At 38.1% G+C, this 17,516-nt stretch overlaps 1 protein-coding gene across 3 annotated transcripts in view; it reads right to left on the bottom strand.

Moving 5' to 3' along the window:
• fndc5a (fibronectin type III domain containing 5a) overlaps positions 1 to 10,639 on the bottom strand; it is a 34,030-nt gene extending 23,391 nt beyond the window's left edge. The window contains exons 1-2 of one of the 3 annotated variants that reach the window (XM_028439059.1): positions 7,747 to 7,773; positions 6,055 to 6,137 (exon numbers count right to left, since the gene is read on the bottom strand). In XM_028439059.1, the coding sequence (XP_028294860.1) occupies positions 6,055 to 6,124 (70 nt within the window). In that variant the 5' untranslated portion in view covers positions 6,125 to 6,137; positions 7,747 to 7,773. Of the gene's footprint in view, positions 1 to 6,054; positions 6,138 to 7,746; positions 7,774 to 9,939; positions 10,182 to 10,553 lie in introns of those variants that run through there. The other 2 variants (XM_028439061.1, XM_028439060.1) reach the window with 2 other exon arrangements.
• Between the last annotated feature and the right edge of the window lie 6,877 nt (positions 10,640 to 17,516).

Genomic DNA, 17,516 nt, shown 5'->3' with positions numbered 1-17,516 from the left:
ATAGGGATTCATCCATGTTCTCCTCACTTCTTTCACCAACAGCGTTTAGTCTCTGACTGGATGTCTTTATCTGACTCATGGCTGCAAGTCGTGCACCCTCTGCCTTTTGGATACATTCATTTTCTGCGTCCACGTCGATCAATCAAAGTCAGCGTGACTGATTGTCGGCCTCGTAATGCAGCGTGAGACTTCACATCTACAACGCCCACACAGCTGCAGGCGGGCACAGCGACATGAGAAACACACACATAACCACAGGTTTATACCTTAATACAGAGGTGGCAGCAAAGGGAGCCCCTAAAGAGGCAACAGGAAACAGAAGTCACATCATAATCAGTGAGAGAAATCAAGACGCATAATATAACCGTCAAAGCAACTATTCCTTCATACAAATGTTCCTTCATTTTGGTTTTCATTTTTATTTGTTTATTTTTTATGTTGATATGGCAAAATGTACATATATTTATTATGAATATATCATATTGATAATTTATCTTCCTACTTATAATATGTGCTTCTTCTATGTGTTTTTCCTCCTTCTACTCTGGGACAGGGCAAGATTACAAACTCACACACACAGTCACAACACACATCCACATGGCCTATCAAGGCCACACTAAAGATAAACAGTGGCGCCTGCCTTCCTCACAATAGAAGAGCTTGTTATACTATTTTACATTTAGTTTCAGTTAAATCCTTTTTTTGAAATATAATCAATCACGCTTTCGTTTGGACCTCATCAGTCAACACAGAGCACAAATCACGGTTTTAAACGAGGACAACCGTAAATTTTAACTGTTGATTTTTAAACTGATAATCATGTGTATAGTAGGAGTGTGATCTCGATACGGCGATATATCGCGATAGTTTTCGCACAATCGATATATTATTGATATGCTCGCACTAAGTATCAATTTATTTTATTATTTTCAAAACCTTTTCTGCTTTTTTACTAAAATGTGGAGGTAGGTCTTCACACAAATATCGTCACTGTTTATTGAAGGAACCAATATATTGTTTAGTGGAATATTGCACTATAATGGTGTCACTGGTAAGAAAGACCCTATTCTTTGTTTACAGAAAGCACTATTGGAGATACGTATGTTGACACTTATTTACAGAAATGTTGCACTAAAATGGTGTCACTGGTCATAGGACACTTTTATTATCTTTCGGAGATATAAAATAAAAAATAGATTATTTCACCTAATCTTTTTTTTTTTCTTGTTATGTCAGATTATCGTCGATTGATTTCTGACCAATATATCGATTATGGCAGTATTGTCATATTGTGAGATAATCGTTATCGTGAGCTTTGTATCGCATATCGTGAAGTAACCAGAGGTTCCCACCTCTAGTGTATAGCACATTAAATTGCCTTGTGTATAAAATATGATAAATAAATCGGCCTTGCCTCGTCTCAATAACTGGATAAAAGGTCCTGTTAGGCCTGGGAAATATATAATAAATAGATTCAAGATATATCGCAATTTCCATTTTGGCAATAGGGCTGGGCAATATATGGAGATTTAAGTTAGGTCGAGTTTTCCATTTATATATTTATATATTTTATACAGCATATTTTGTATTAAAATACTAATTTTTCACTATTTCTCTACACTACAGAATTGTGGAAATTTGTCTACATGAATGAAATTTGGCACACTGGCAGTTTTTGACCTGCTGAATTCAAATCTGGCAGGAGCCGGAGCCAATTCTCAATGGGGTCGCCATATTGGACAATTCAAAATGGCAGCCAGCCAACAACAGGTTTTTTTTATTACCAGAAAACCAAAAGACACATAATTAAAACTAAAAGCACGTTTTTGCATCAGCAACTTTAACCCTGAATTGTATTTCTTGTCAGGCTTCATTTCAATTAAAATGATCAAGATTTATTTATCGTATATCGCCATTTTGAGAAAAAATATCGAGACTTGAATATTGGTCCTTATTGACCACCAGCCATTTAGAACATTACAATATTGGCTATAGCGATATATATATTTTTATTTTATAGCTTATTTTGTGTCACAATACTTGTTTTAGGAGTCACTGCTTTCACTATGTCTCAGAACAGCAAGAAAAGCACAGGTAGATGGATAAATGGATCCAGACCTTCCCCTAAACAAGCCACACTACAGAACTCACTCACACGTGCTGTCCTTAATAGGAGAAAAAGCCAAAAGTGTCACATACTGTATTTTGCAGCTATTTGTTATTAAATGTGCCTGTGTGGCATTTTTTATTTGCAAATATAACACTGAATTATCGATCTGGTATGACTTTGAGTTAAAAAAAAATATCTAAATTCATATCGTATATCACCATTTTGAGTAAAAATACTTAGATATGAGGGCTCTAGGCCCTGCTGCTCCAAACTAAGAATGGTACAAGAGAAATTTCCTTGTCGTCGACATATTTGTTGGTTAAATTAGTAATTTTACAGATGAACTGTACTGTCTTTGAATTGCAAACTGTTTCCTCAAATTGTATTAATATAAAAAACTCCGCTAATGACATTCATTTGGAGTACATCTGTGTTAACGACGTAGCAATATCATATTATAGTCCTCACCACAGCGACACTAACGATCTTTATTTCCATTCTAACAGAAAACTAAGAGTTATTAATATTTCATGACAGTGGTCACTCTTCCCTAGAACATGCCTTTTCTCTATCTGTGTCCTGCTAGCCATTGGCTAGCTCTCAAACTCGTAATAACGAGTAAGGATTTATTTATTTTTTTTAAAAGGTGAGCGTTTTTGTGTTGCATGAAGAAAGAGCAGCAGCATTGATACAAATGTTCTGCTGCGATTCCGCTTTGTGAATTTTTCTCATGCTTTGATTCAGAATGTCAGGTTGACGGAGAAGTTGGGAGAAAGAGCAGAAACTAAAAAAGGATTAAAAGATTAGCTGACTGACAGGCGGGAAAGGAAGCAAAGCCTGGAGAGAGGAAAAATGTTCTAACTTCATTTCTATAGGCCTACTCTCTCATACGCTTCCTGTTATTACAAAAAGAATAATACATTCAAGTATACGTCCAGAAAACACCAAACACAAGGTCCTAAATTCAATCTGAAAGATAAATCCTGGAGCTTTTTGCGTCGCGGCAGCAACCGTGTTTCCCATACGGGGATTTCCTGCTTTGGATTGAATTAGAATTCATCATGTAGGTTCAACATTTAAGGGTGTGCCCTTCCCCCCTCCTGCTTTTATGCAAATTAGTGTATGACTCAGTTTGGCAAACTCAACTAGCCAATTACGTAAAAGGAGAGCTGTGACAGGTACACTAAATCTGTAGTTTGAAGTTGGCTATATACACATCACCCAGAACTCAGCAAAGACTTTGAAAGTTATCAACGGATTTATGATCGCACAACTTCTGTGGGAAGTTTGTTCCAACTGCCCATTTTTAGACAAAGAAAGTATTATTTGTCCAACCATGAAATACAATTGCTTGAATATTTAGCACAAAACTAGTGATAATGTTTCTATGAATATTTATTGGGCCTATGAATATTGATGGTGGAAAACCAACGGAAAAAATTCATTCATGTTCTGAAACGGATAAAGCAATGTGACCAATTTTTTTCTCTCTTTATCTAAAATCATGTCAAGGCCTCACATACATGTTTTGGGAAAATATTACTTATGTACACACTATTTTTTGACCAGAAAATGGGTGACTGAATGTGTTAAAACTGTGACACATGGATAAATGTATCCAATTCTGGCAATAACCTTTAAAATCTCTCGCTACGTGTAACAAATCAAGCGCGATTCATTGTAAATGAATGAAGGGCTTCATACAAAAAGTTTCACAAATAATGTTTTTGGACCATATCTTAGATTACCATGGTATTTTTCCTGGTGCTGAGGGTCCAGCAACGTCGCCTTCGTGATTTCAGCGTAACATTTCGTCTACGTAAATACTCTGAAGCATATAAAATGTTATATAATAACAGTAGTTGACTCTAATATGCCTATTTAGCATGTTTGGTCTGATTTTGTGAAGTTCAATAGCCAGTAAAGTCCTCTAAACAGGCAAAGATGATTAAACGGAAATGGAAATGAAACAAAAAATTATAAAGTGATGCGGACGTGACGTGGAAATCCGTAAACCCTGAAACGGAATTTGGGAAATACGGAAATGTAAAATCCAAAGCCCCATATTTTTACATGAAATAATCCAACTATTGAACACTCACTCTGGATTTTCTTTCTGTGAGGCAGACGTGCTAACCACTATATCGTGGTCCGTGCTGCCATCATCAAACAGTGGGTATACAACATTTCCTGCTCTGCAATACAGTGAGAATTTCAGCTTAAAGGACCTTGAGTTGATGCGACTTATTAAGACAAGAAGATTAAACGATTGTGTAGCATTTCAGAATAAAAGCTAAAGAAACGGAGCCCAAAAAACGAATTAAGTGAAGTATGGGATGGCCAATAGTGCATTGACTGCAAAACGGACACACAAAATGTCCAAAATTGATACGTGCCATCAGACGTCTCATCATTAGTGTGGCCTCTTAAATAGACTTTTAAGACCACATATCAATGAGTCTGTCTTTTAATTAGTGAGTTTCCCAGCAGGTGTTAAACATAGTGATTTCATCAAAAACATGACATTGGAACAGGAAAGTAGGCTTACACGTCAGGGTTTTCGGGATGATCATCGATCACAGAGTTTAAAAAAATCCATCACCTATCGATCATATGAATTCAGGTAGTTTTTTTTTTTAGGTATCGACCGAATTCCTTCAGTACTACCGGATACAGATTCACACAAACAAACGATACCATTTATCGGGACCTAAACACAGCCTTGTGACGCAATCTACGGAAAGTTGCATCACAACATTACAGCTGATCACATTAATTGCACAAAATGCAAAATATCGGCCGATCCGGTACGGCCCATCAGATCGGTGCAAATGACGTCACATGTTTCTCAAACAAAGAGAACAGCCCGTCCCACAGCGATACATTTTTTTAAAAAACATAATTATTTTCTCAAGACGTCATACTGGACATGTGGCAAAGCAAAGTAAAACTCCCACAAATATGTAGGATGTGCTTCTGAGGAATGTGAAAGAGTCGATTTACATTTTAAATAGAAACATTACGGTTCCTTCTCTAATGCTTTATGAGTCTCTATAAACTCAGACGCAGTAAAGACATCACTTACTGTAAATTCGCTGCTGCTGTCGGAGAGCGCTCGCTCACACTGTAAACACATCCAACCTCCACATTGATTGGCTCTTATTCGCAGCAGTGTTATTGTTTTAGAGACAAACCCTTGAATCCGTTTAGTTTATTTAAAAGCCCAATTATGATCACAATCCATCTTTATTCATGTATGGATTTTGAAAGTTTAGTTACACCATGGTTATGTAGCCAACGTGGCAGAAACTTTTGAGGGAAGATTGCACGAGCCGGCAATGTACTTTAACCAATTTAATATTCAGATATAAGATCAAAAAAGCATGTTTTCAAAATAAAACAACCAAAAGAAAAGACTGAATTGCTGGATATAGAAATCCTTTCCAAAATAAAAACACAACAATTTTCACCTTCCAAAGTCACTCGGCGCACTTAAAATATGTCCCCGACCCACCATTTGAGAACCACTATAATAGAGAATTTATGTGTTCAATGCATTATTCGTTCAAACCATCACATCCTGTTTAGCATTAACTTAGCACTGTAGCTAATAATACACAACACATTAAAGCCTACACTTAATTTAGGAACTCTATTGAACTCTGTGTATTTTGAGAAGTGGATTGTAGAGAAATATTGAAGTAAAGCCAATGTATGCAAACCTTTCTCACAAAAACAACATTTAAAGGTGCAATTAAAGCACAAAATATGTCTGAAATCACATCTTAAAGATCATATAATGGAGCTCAGATGGCTTTGATTACTGTAAGTCGCTTCAAAACATATTTGCTAATGAACTGTAGGTTTAATAATGTAACAAAAAGGTGAATCAAAATATGTAAATGCTGAACATAAACACATTTCATGAGGCTATCCACACTCACTCAGACAATTCCTTAACGGTCCAGGCTTCAGAGTGTTGATGCATTTGTTTCTTCCAGGTATTGCTTTCATGAAGAATCCAATACTGCATAATGGAAAACGCCAGATAGCATAACACAATATATTTGAATTGAGACAATAATGCAGTTTCCCTAATGCACTGCGATGATTTGCATCTTCTTTATGGCACCGCAATTCAACACAATCGCTCACTCTTGCCTTTAAGTGCTTACATCGGAGTTTGAAACTGAGAAGGACACAGAAAGTTCCGTGGGTCTCATCTATGAAAAAGCAATAATAAAAATCAAGTTTATGCAATAGTATTTTTTTAGCTTATTAAATTAAATATTTACTGTCGGTGTCAATATAGAGACTGTTTATATAGAGACCGAATTGTGTGTCTGATGCACCTGCCGGAGGGAGAAACAGTGTAAAAAGGTGAAATGCTGAGTGAAAGCGAAGGTGCACTTTGAAGGCAGGGAGTGAAGTGTGTCAGCCCAGAGCAGTGAGTGAGCGATCACCTGTGTGTTTGGTTTAGGATCTAAAAAGCATCTCTTATGGATGAACTCAATACTCCAGCGCATGTTGGATAGCAGTTCCTTACAGACACAGCACGGATGATTGGTGTTTCCATGGATGTTGTGTGGGAGTGGGCAGCTCTTGCTCTTTATCGTGAGGCTTTTTGGGCTAGATGTTGGAAAATAACATGTATGTCGCCTCAAGTACATTTTCTGACCTGCAATGTTGCTCAACATACATAATATATACCAGTATATATATACAGTATTAGGCGTGGGCCAATACACTCAGTTCATGATACAAAACAATAAAGGAAACATTTTTGAAAATGCAATTATCTTTTATTATGTATTAAATTAAAATCGACTTGACTCTGAACTCTGTCTGAGCTTTCCCAGTTTCGAACTCGCTATGCAAACAATTGAAGGAGTCTTTTTCCTTTTAAAGTCCAAAAAAACTTAAAATGCTGCTGCCAGACTGACAAATCATGCTATTTTGAACACAAATAAATATAAAAACAAATACTGAATTTAGATTCGATTTTCCTTTAAGAGCAAGCAAACAAGAAAGCTAAATACACATACAGAAAAGAAAAATTAAGGCAAAAATAAAATGTACAATAAAATAAAGTAAATAATAAAAAATTAAATACATAATAGATATTGGTCAAGATAACAGTACAGAAAATAAATAAATAAATAAGCGGTATATGGAGTTTTACAATGAGTACTGAGTATATTCAAACTTTACCTTTACCTAAAGTTCAAAACAAGCCTGTTGGCATTAATGCTCAACATTAACCTTTTGTCTGCATTCTTTGATTAATATTTCTGTATGTTTTCAGTAAGTTTAACACTCTAGACCATATGGAGCAGCACCACAGGAGCAATGTGGGTTACACTGTTTAATTGGTCTAAAATTGTACATTTTCTAAACTGTTATTTTTTCCCATAAACAGTGCTGTCGAGGTCAGATTTGGTAACATCTATGCTAGGACACGACAGGGATGAAAAGAGAAAAAGACAATGAAAATTTAAGCCAAACATGATATTTTTCACTTTCAAACAACTGACATGTAACAACAGAAAAGAATGAAAACACTCAAATGTAAAAAAAATTATTTTACCTACGTACAAATGTAACATGTCATGATTTAATGTAGTTTTTATGCTTACGTTTATGATATGGCGTCAACCGTCCTGTTGAATCAGCTGAAGCCCTTTCAGTTCCATAAGAAGGTTATATGGTATTTGCTTTGTGATACATGGGTATGAAATGGTCAATAAGGAAACAGACAATAAACCAACATTTAAAAAAATGCTTAATTGATGCCAAGAACATCTCATGGTTTTCATGGTGTGCACGTGAAATTCTGACTGAACCGTACGATGCATCGTCAACTGTCTGATTTTTGCAAACCTCATTTCCTTCATCAGCTGACGATATATGTGGTATGTGTTACATTAAAGCTGCACTATCTGATTCTTTAACCATGACAGAGGGGCATGGCTGAATTCTATCTAATAATCCCTCCCAGTCTCCTCCTCTCACGGAAGTGCACGAAATCGTACGCGAGAGCTGAACGTGCACAAATCGGTAAAACACGTCGCCACGCAAAAGGATGCACACAAAATATAGGAAAATGGAACATTCAGAATACCTGTCTAGAAGGAAAACAGCCACATGCAAGTCCAAAGTTAGTCCAAGACTGAAAACAAGTTTGCACCGTGCACACGCTTCACTATATATCGCAGCAGCCAATGAGGAGGCTCCTTCGTGGGCTCTGCTCACCCCTCCTTTCTCTAAACCCTGTGATTGGAGCTGGAGGCGGTGACCGCCAACATTTTGTCTTCCGGGGTTTTATGAACTAAAATACTTAATTATAAGGCACAGACAGCACACAGATGTACGATTTTTTCAGAAAGTATTACTTTTACAATATATTATATGATGCTAAAAAGAATTTTTTTTTTCATTAAAGAAAATAAATCAAGCTACCCCAGCTTTAACAATTATATTTTGACTAAATCTTCTCTTTTTGTTGAACGTCAGAGTCCTTCAGGAGTTTCTATCCTACATGTTTCAGATGTTTCTGCTCCAACACACCTGGATCTAATGACGGTTATCATGCAACTCTACAAAAAGGCTGATGACGAGCCTTTACAATCAGCTGTGGTGGACCAAGGTAGCGTCTAAAACATGCTGGATAGGGGCTTATTATCATTAAAACTGATGTGCTTAATATTTCTATAATGGCACCAAATGCCACCTTCAAAGGGAATGAAAAGGTTTTTCTTCTTCTTCTTAGTTTTGGTGCCCTGTCTTCAGCTTGCTCAAAAATGCATGAAAAGGGCTGCCATAAGAGCACAAAACCTCCGCTATGCGCCAAAATAATCCTCTTTATCAAATAATCACAGTTATCTGGATCAGTGATCCTGATCGTGTCATCATGATCCCTTTAAAGGCTTGGAAGAAATGTGCTATAATAACAATACTGGGAAAAATCACAATGAAATGTGCCATCTGGAGCTAGAGCATCCGTAACTAGACTGGGTAATTGAGGCACCGACTCGAGTCAAATTTCATCAAGATTTGTCAATTACAAACCAAAATGTGAATATCTGAAAGTTTGTCAATGACGAGCCATACGGATTTTTATTTATTTCCTTTTGTTTTTTAAATTCAGATTCAATATTTATTTGAATGCCCTCCAAAATGAAATGGAATCTTCCATAATGAAACATATATTAGTTGTTTAAATTTTGTCAAAATCTGTTCATTTTTGACGTAACCCTGCTAATAGACAAAAAAAAAAAAAAAAAAAAAACTTATATACCTCGTTTTGTGCTTTTATTATGAAGGGATTTTTTTACGCAGCCTGCACCTTTAAGTCACACCTGTAAATATAAGTGGAGATAACTCAGTGTTTACCTACTAATAATCTTACTTCAAAAAAATATAAATGTATATTTCTGGGTTTAAAAAAAATCATCATATTTTCATATTTTGAAAATCCACCTGTTATAAATAACAAGGCTTTCGTCATTTCAATACTCCTCTCTCTATTGTAACATTATGTGGTTTTTCAAAGTGCAGCAGGGTTTAGTTAAAACGGTTTGAGAATTTGAATTGACATGTTCCTTTCTTTAGATCTCAGCTTTGTTAAGCATTAATGAAAACCACGTTGCTATTTGTCATATAACCTTTAATCCCGTTTATATCAGTGTGAGTCAAAGCAGATGGAACCAGAAACGGGTCAGCCTCACAATGGAACCGGTTGAAAACCCAAACCCAGCACAACAACAGCGTCTCTCCAGCCAAATGATTAATAATACTGAAGAGTCGAACACATTAAACATTAAACTTACCCGCTGAGGCTCGAGAAACGCCGAGACAACCGAGAACCAGCAGGAAAAACCGCTCCATGTTTCCACCGCTCGGACGACGCGCGGTCCCATTTACTCCGACCGAGAAAAGCCGCTGCTGCTCGGCATTCACGTCCGAGTTTAGTGCCGTACCGTACCGCCTCGACTGGAGGAAAGCACGGAGGTGGTCGATGAGCACCTTTACATCCAGCAGCAGATCAGACGGTCACCACCGAGCATGGAGCCTCCTGGTGGAGCTGCTGCACACACACCAAATCGTGCTGCGTGCGTGTGTGTGTGTGTGTGTGTCTGTCTGTGACTGCACACACACCAAACCTCATCACAAAATATCATCATCCTGGATCAAACCAACATCAAAGTCCTTATCTCCCAACTTCAAAGCTCAACCATTCAAGCCTTGCAGATCAAGTTCAAACTAATCACCAAAAAAAAAAAAAAGATCCCTTCACATTTCTACATCCTGTCTAATATCCATGATTAAAGTGTGAATATTCTGCCTGTGGGGTTTTTGAACACCTACTGCCATCATCACCCCCCCAAGACTGCTTTAGAAGCTCATGGTTCAAGAGACACGAGTGGAGAAATGCATACAGTACCTGACAGAGTCCCAGCAGTGAGGAGATCACTTGTGGGGTGTGTGTTTTGCACTGTCCCCTAGCTGTGTCCCCAGGAACTGTTTTCTTCCCCCTGCAGAGCATCTCCACATGGTGAGCAGCCTCTGATGTCTTTGAGGAGGTCAGTGGAGGGCTGATAGTTTATAGTAGCTGTACTTTAACACACACTCTCCTCCAGGGGAGGACTGGAACCAAAGACCAGCCCAGTACATTATCAGCTACACCATGGAGGAGCTGATATTACTTCAGTGATGCTCAACATGTGGCTTTTTATGTCTTAATATTCATAATTATTTCCCCAAAAAACCTTAAAAGGGGGAAACTTTTTAACCCCCATTTACCTATTTCCTTTGTCTTTTTTGCAACTTTCTTTCTCCCATTTTTGCCCCTTTTTAAAAGTTCTGACAGTTTTTTCCAACTTTTGTCTATTTTTGCAAGTTCTTTTTCACACTTTCATCCAATTTTTGTCCTTTCTTCATTTTTTTGGGCCAGTTTTCATGGAAATAAGCTAACTTTTTCCCAATAAATACCACTTGTTTCCTTATTCCCCTACATTTTGCCTCTTTTTGTTCCACATTTTTGCCTTTTGTCATTATTGTTTGCTGCATTTTGCCCCTTTTCACTATTGTTTGCCACATTTTGCTTATTTAAACTACCCTTTACCATTACATACCACCAAGTTCCTCTGTATTTCCCCTTGTTTTTGGCCACTCGACTACTTTTGGCCCAGTCACTTTACATTCTATTCTTGCCACATTTTTACCACTTTTGGACCATTTTTGGCCCACTGTTACCATTTCTGCCTCCACTCGCTCATCAAAAAACCCCAAAAAAGAAGCGGAACGGACCGGCCCACTTTGGGTCGACGATGCCCAGTATGCCAGATGGCCAGTCCACCCCTGCTGTCCTATAAACTCCTCCTTTCTCTCTCTTCTCTGTTCATGGATGGGTTTGTGCTCCACAGAAACCTGCTTCAAAACAAAACCACTCTTCCTTTATCTACAGTAATTGCACCAGACTGGCAGCTAAAAAAAAACAATGAGCCTGGTGTCAAATTACAACACACCTTGCTGATCAACCAAATATAGAAATAACAGGGATAGATAATGAACTTTGGGCGTATCCCCTACAACAGGGTAGTGGTCCAATAACCAAGGGTTTGGTGGTTCGAATCCCGCTCTATCCAAGTTATGTTGTGAAAACCAGAGGTGGTGCAACAAAGTATTAGTGGTGAATTGTAGTTTTTTTGTGATTCCACAATTTTTCCCTCTGCTTGATCTAAGAAAGCAATTGTTATGACTTCCACAATTTTTTTTCTTGATTTCTTTTAGTGTTTCTTAAAGCCAGAAAGTTGCCATTTTAAATGACCAGTTTTGTTTGTGGCATGTCTGTGATCTACCTTTTTTTTCCCATGAAATTAAACAACTGAATAAACACTTGATTGACTTGTGATTTCATAAATTTTTTGCCAGGGGTCGTAGTAAAAGTGTGACAAGTGCAGTATTGACAATGCATTGAAAAAGTCCAACGGAAACAGGCCAGTTATGCTTGTTTAACTGTAGCCACGATGTGTTAAAGTGCACGTGAAGCACGCTCACTCATGATTGTGTACAATGAGCTGCAGATTAAAGCAGCGACCATTACCTGAGCAAATTGACTCAATGAAGGGTCAACAGTTTCCACAGTGATGGTAGGAAGTCCCAGAGTCCCCTCCAAAGTCCTGTCCTAACAATATTAATGGGCTTTAAATTCAGCACTCAGCACAGGACTCAGCCCAAGCGAGTAATTTGCTTCTGGAAATTGCTCTCATTGATACCTCACAGTCTTCCACATTAAACGCAGATCAGGCAGAAAATCAGCAATAAATCTGATGTCTTTATGGACATTCTGGATTTGCTGGGTTTCCTATGAGATTTAGCCTGGCAAAGGGGGTTGTTTGTTTGTGTGTGTGTGTGTGTGTGTGTTTTTATGTTCGGTCAGAAGAAGGTACTCGGTAATTATTTTCTAAATGGGGGTAGCAGGAGCCCATGAGCTGGATTAAAGTCATAAAGGTTATGTTCCCCAAAGAGTCCAGTCTTCACACACTGGCTGTCACTATCTCGTGAAGGTTTGCTTGCAGACATAAAAGGAGATGGAAATAGATCAGAGAAGGCAGTGTTGCTACATTTGTAGTCATTCATCACCACTCAGTAAAACTCATGGAATACAATCAGCGACAAATCATGCAGAGATAATTGCAACCTTTGATCGTTTCAGGAGTCTAAAGTAGGACACTGTATACATTTATTTTGAAATACATATTACAGTCCTCCTAATCAACTCAGTCTGTAATGCTGCGTTCACACCGGATGCGTCACGAAATGTTCGTACGACCAGACTACATACAAAGTCAATGGATAGACGCATTCCGGAGGCGAAATCTTTCCTGTGTGGTTGTGCGATCTGATCCACACATCAAGAGTGTTGGCCGTGCGAGTGCGCTCCCAATTTTACGCACATTCGCAACAGTTGAAAATATTGAAATCCTGCGACTGTTTCGCATGACGAAATCCAATCAGAGTCTTTGTTGACAATGTCAGGCCGTTAACACGGACGCTGTTCTGTTCACCCATTCAACCATGGAGTAGAAGCTGTGTGTGACCACCTGGAGCTGTATGACGGCCATTATGACCGGGACCGGACTAGGAAGGATTTGGCGTGGAGGAGAATCAGTGAGGAGGTGGTAGTAGCAGGTAAAAGTGTAGTTTTCATCTTTGAAAGTCAGCACTGAGCTAGGATAGGATAGGATTAGCCACTAATCACACCGGCTTTTTTCACTGGTGGTTTATGTTTACGAGAGGAGAAAAAGGAGCTGCAGAAGACGCATTTGGTTTGAACGCAGCATAAGACTCCAAATCCTAGGGTTATAGGTTTGAGTCCCAGGTTTATAAAATATGTATTTTTCCAGGTACTCTACGTATGCTACAGGCTCGCTCCTGGATGTTTTGTTGCTGTTTTTCATAATCACTTCTACTTTGTTATAGTACTACTAGCAGTTAATTGTTTGGTATCTCTCAAGGAAATTCCACAGCTGGTCTTTTTGCATACGGTGTCATCCTATCGCTGCACCACACTGGAATTCCCGAAGCTCCTTAGAGATTGGCATCAGCAGAAACTCACAAACATCTGAACAGAAATTATCCATTATTGTTTATATATACAATAATGGATCTCAAGTTTTAAGTATTTACACAGTTTTGCTGTTGTGAATGGGTTTGGTCCAGAATATATCGGTAGGATGTTAGTCAGGTCTCTCAGATCTATGGACACAGGTCAGATAGTGGAGCCCAGATTTCACAGCAAACATGGTGATGCTGCTTTTAGTTGTTATAGTGCAAAGAAGTGGAACAAACTGCCAGCAGAGCTAAAGCCAGCCACCAATGTAAATTTTTTTTTTTTTAAAAATCCAAGTTAAAGGCACTTTTTTTCTCTGCTGCTTTTAACATTCTTATTGATATATTTTTTTTTCTTTTTAAACTGTTAAATGTTTTCTGCTGCACTTTTTCATCATGTAAAGCACATTGAAGTGCATTGGGTATGAAATGTACTATACAAAAAAAATGCCTTGCCTATATATTGTTATATGTGTATATTGTTGCAAACTGAGTTTACATAAAGTACAATGATAATACTGACATTTTTAGTGTGTATTAATAGTTACAAGATATAGTACAGCAACACATTATACGATATCAACAAATATCGGCTTTCAAATTAGGTATTGGGCATCGCATATTACACCAATGTAATTCCTTATACCAAGGAGTTATTTTATGTATTATATATTTATTTATATTATAAAAGGGATGTAAGCTGTTTCCTTATGCATGTGTTATTGTGTATACTGAGTATATACAGATGTGTCATCATAGTGTATATGTGTATTCCATCCATTTTCTGACTCGCTTGCTCTTTTTTCAGGGTCGCGGGGGGATGCCTATTGCATATTTAATAACTGTATGTTTATTTGTGCCGATTCAATCTACTCAGCAAATCATCCTAATTTTGAGGGTTTTCTTGCTAATCTTATGTACACTGTAGATGAAGGCATTAGTTCATGGTTGTTTGAGACAGTTCACCTACTTTGTCATGCATTTAATTTGAGTTTGCTGAGGCATGAAGCTCAGTCAATATCACTTGTAGTCACAAAGTAGGAACCCCGTCTGACCAAGCACTATTCACGGAGGATTACAGGAAAAAAAAAAAGGGCAAAAAACTCCCCAACAGTTGCTGAAATCCGCATCACGATTTAGCACTTCCATTCTCAAATGTTTGCCCTGCCATGAATATTTTACATGCACTGTTATTTCCTGTCATCACAATTTAGATTTTCCATGACATTTCTACTTTTTGAAATGTTTGGGGATTATTGGACGCTCGAACCAAGAGGGGGTTTTTCCTCATTGGGTGAGAGGAGAATAAGGATGGAGAAGAGCCTTTGTCCTTGTTTCTAATTCAAAGGATTGGGAATCTGAATGAGGATCTACTGCCTAGAGCTGTGACAAATAATTTGCACATTAGTCTTAATCAAAGACAAATCTAAATAGTTTCCTTTTTAGTTTGAGTCGGTTTTCATCGGCGTTCCCTGTTGACAGGTTTTGCAGGCACACATGCTTCATTTGTGGAGACACATGCAGATGATTGAGCTGCCCTTCATAATCCCATTAGAATGCTGCAGATTCAGAGTCAATTTGTGCTTTTCTCGCCCAAAAATGAAGGAAATGTTAACTGGCAGCAGCTCGTCGACTCAAAAACTCTGAAGGAATAACAGGAAGCAAGAAGCTTTTTAAACTAACCCAGAATCAAACTGAATTTAATTTCATCATTAATGGGAGGAGAAGTTGCAAGGAATGTCATAACATTTCTTGTTAAGTAGAAAATCACACTCACTTAATTAAAATGGCTTCGTTGGTGTCAACATGGAGCACTTACCAGTTTAATTATACACAAGCATTAATAGGCTATCAAATGTTGGATTGCAAAGAATTTTAATTGTGGTGCAAAGTGTCAAAACATTTTTGACTGCATTGGGTTTGTGTTTAATATACTTCAAACGGAGCCACGCAGGTCTGATTCAGGGCACGTTCATATCGTACTCATTAATTGGATTTAGTCCAAACATTTTGCTACAAATCCATAACCGTACTGTGTTTTGTTTGGTGTTTTTTCTTCTGGCTTAATAGGTAGCAACTTTTGTGATGATGAATAGCAATTTTTTAGGTTTCTAAGTTAATAAAGGGACACAATAGATTTCTAAATATTTTCAATGAACCCCAATTCAAAGGTATTTTGATGAGAAGATGAGCTTGTGCAATCAGAAGGTTGCTTACATTTATGCTCTTTTCAATGATGTAAAAGTCTAATTAAATTTGATTTACTTCAAAAAACAACCACAACCTTATTAACCACAAGCAGATGTCCCAAAATGTGCATAAAGGTGGCCTGTTCCTTAGACAGAAGTGTGTAATTTAAAGACAAAAGAAGCAGATTCCAGTTGTCCTGAATGCAGAATGCAGCTCCTAAAGGGACAGATGAAAGCAGCCAGTTATGGGATATAGTTGCAATCCTGCCCTTTATCACAAACTCCTTAGCATTTGATGAAGTCTGACAAATTACTGCCTCATTAAAATGATCTCTGACCACAGGAGCTCCTTATCTCTCCATCTTGCTTTGGGTTAATTTACTCCTCTCTTTATGTCCTTCTATTTTGCCATTTGAACATTTTAGTTTTGCCACGGTCACTCAGTTCCAGCCTATCTTTTCTAAACAGCTCCCTGATAGGATCTTAAAGTCTAAAAGAGTTCACCTTGATGAGAAGCTTTGATCTAAATCAGGTCTGAATGTCAGGGCTCCTCGGTGCTTTCACAGATATAACGGCGTTGTCCTCTAAAATAAAAACCACCATTAATCAACACATGAATCAACCACTTCTGTCCATGGCCGGCGCTTGTGCATTTACCAACTCTCGGAGCGGACGTTAAGGCAGCAGTGAAGCCGTTTGTGCTGTAATAAGTGGTACAAGCGCCTTTTCGTGGTAGTCCGAGACGATGTGAATCGTTGGAATAGTTACAGTGGAGAGAGGAAAGTCTCTGCTCCCTCGGTGAAGGAGTCAATTTAATTGGCCTTGTTTTGCATCGCAGAGCACGAGTGCATAGCTGTGTTTTTATGAGAGGCTGTTACAGGGCTCATTGCAATAAAGGTCTCGACTCGGCAGCAGCTCTATTTATAAGGACGGTAATCTTTGCTTTAACAAGGAAGAGTTAATATTTACTTTGTGAGGTGCAAAGAAAATCCCCCAAAAAGAACAAAAAAACAAACCGTCCCCCTGCTGTGCAACTGAGAAAATAACTGGCAATCATTTGTGTGTTCTTTGTGTATATGGTGCATGTACTCTGAACACCATTTGAGCTTCCAGTGAGCTTAGAAACAGCTTTGCAATACTTGGTTGAGCTTTGAATAAACCGTTTGACTCGAAAGTAAACTTCGTACTACCTGAGCCAAATGATCCTCTGCATGATTAACCATCCAAACAACCTAAAAATAATCCCATTTGAAAATCCTTAAAGCTGCGATAAAAACAAGCACTTATCAGAGCTCAGGGGGTGCACGCTGCACAGATCAAACAGTGATGACTGATTGACAGGAACCCTACCAGGCCCACGTGTATATCTGAATTCTGGCACTCTAAGATACTGATTTCTAATCAGAGTTAGAAGATATGAAGGAAAACAATTTAGTTATTTTACAAGCCTTTTGTTTTTCACATGCTATAGGACACGAATGGACCTGGACAGAGTGAATGAATCAGATTCTCTATTTTTAGCACTCTTTGTGTGTCTCCGCATCTGCAACTTGGACAATAATTTGCATGTGAGCAGCGACTACAGTGATCGTTGGCGTAGAGTT

Source organism: Gouania willdenowi, chromosome 22, assembly GCF_900634775.1.
Source record: "Gouania willdenowi chromosome 22, fGouWil2.1, whole genome shotgun sequence".
In the NCBI taxonomy this organism is placed as follows: Eukaryota; Metazoa; Chordata; class Actinopteri; order Blenniiformes; family Gobiesocidae; genus Gouania; species Gouania willdenowi.
This window is presented reverse-complemented; position numbering and strand designations above follow the sequence as displayed.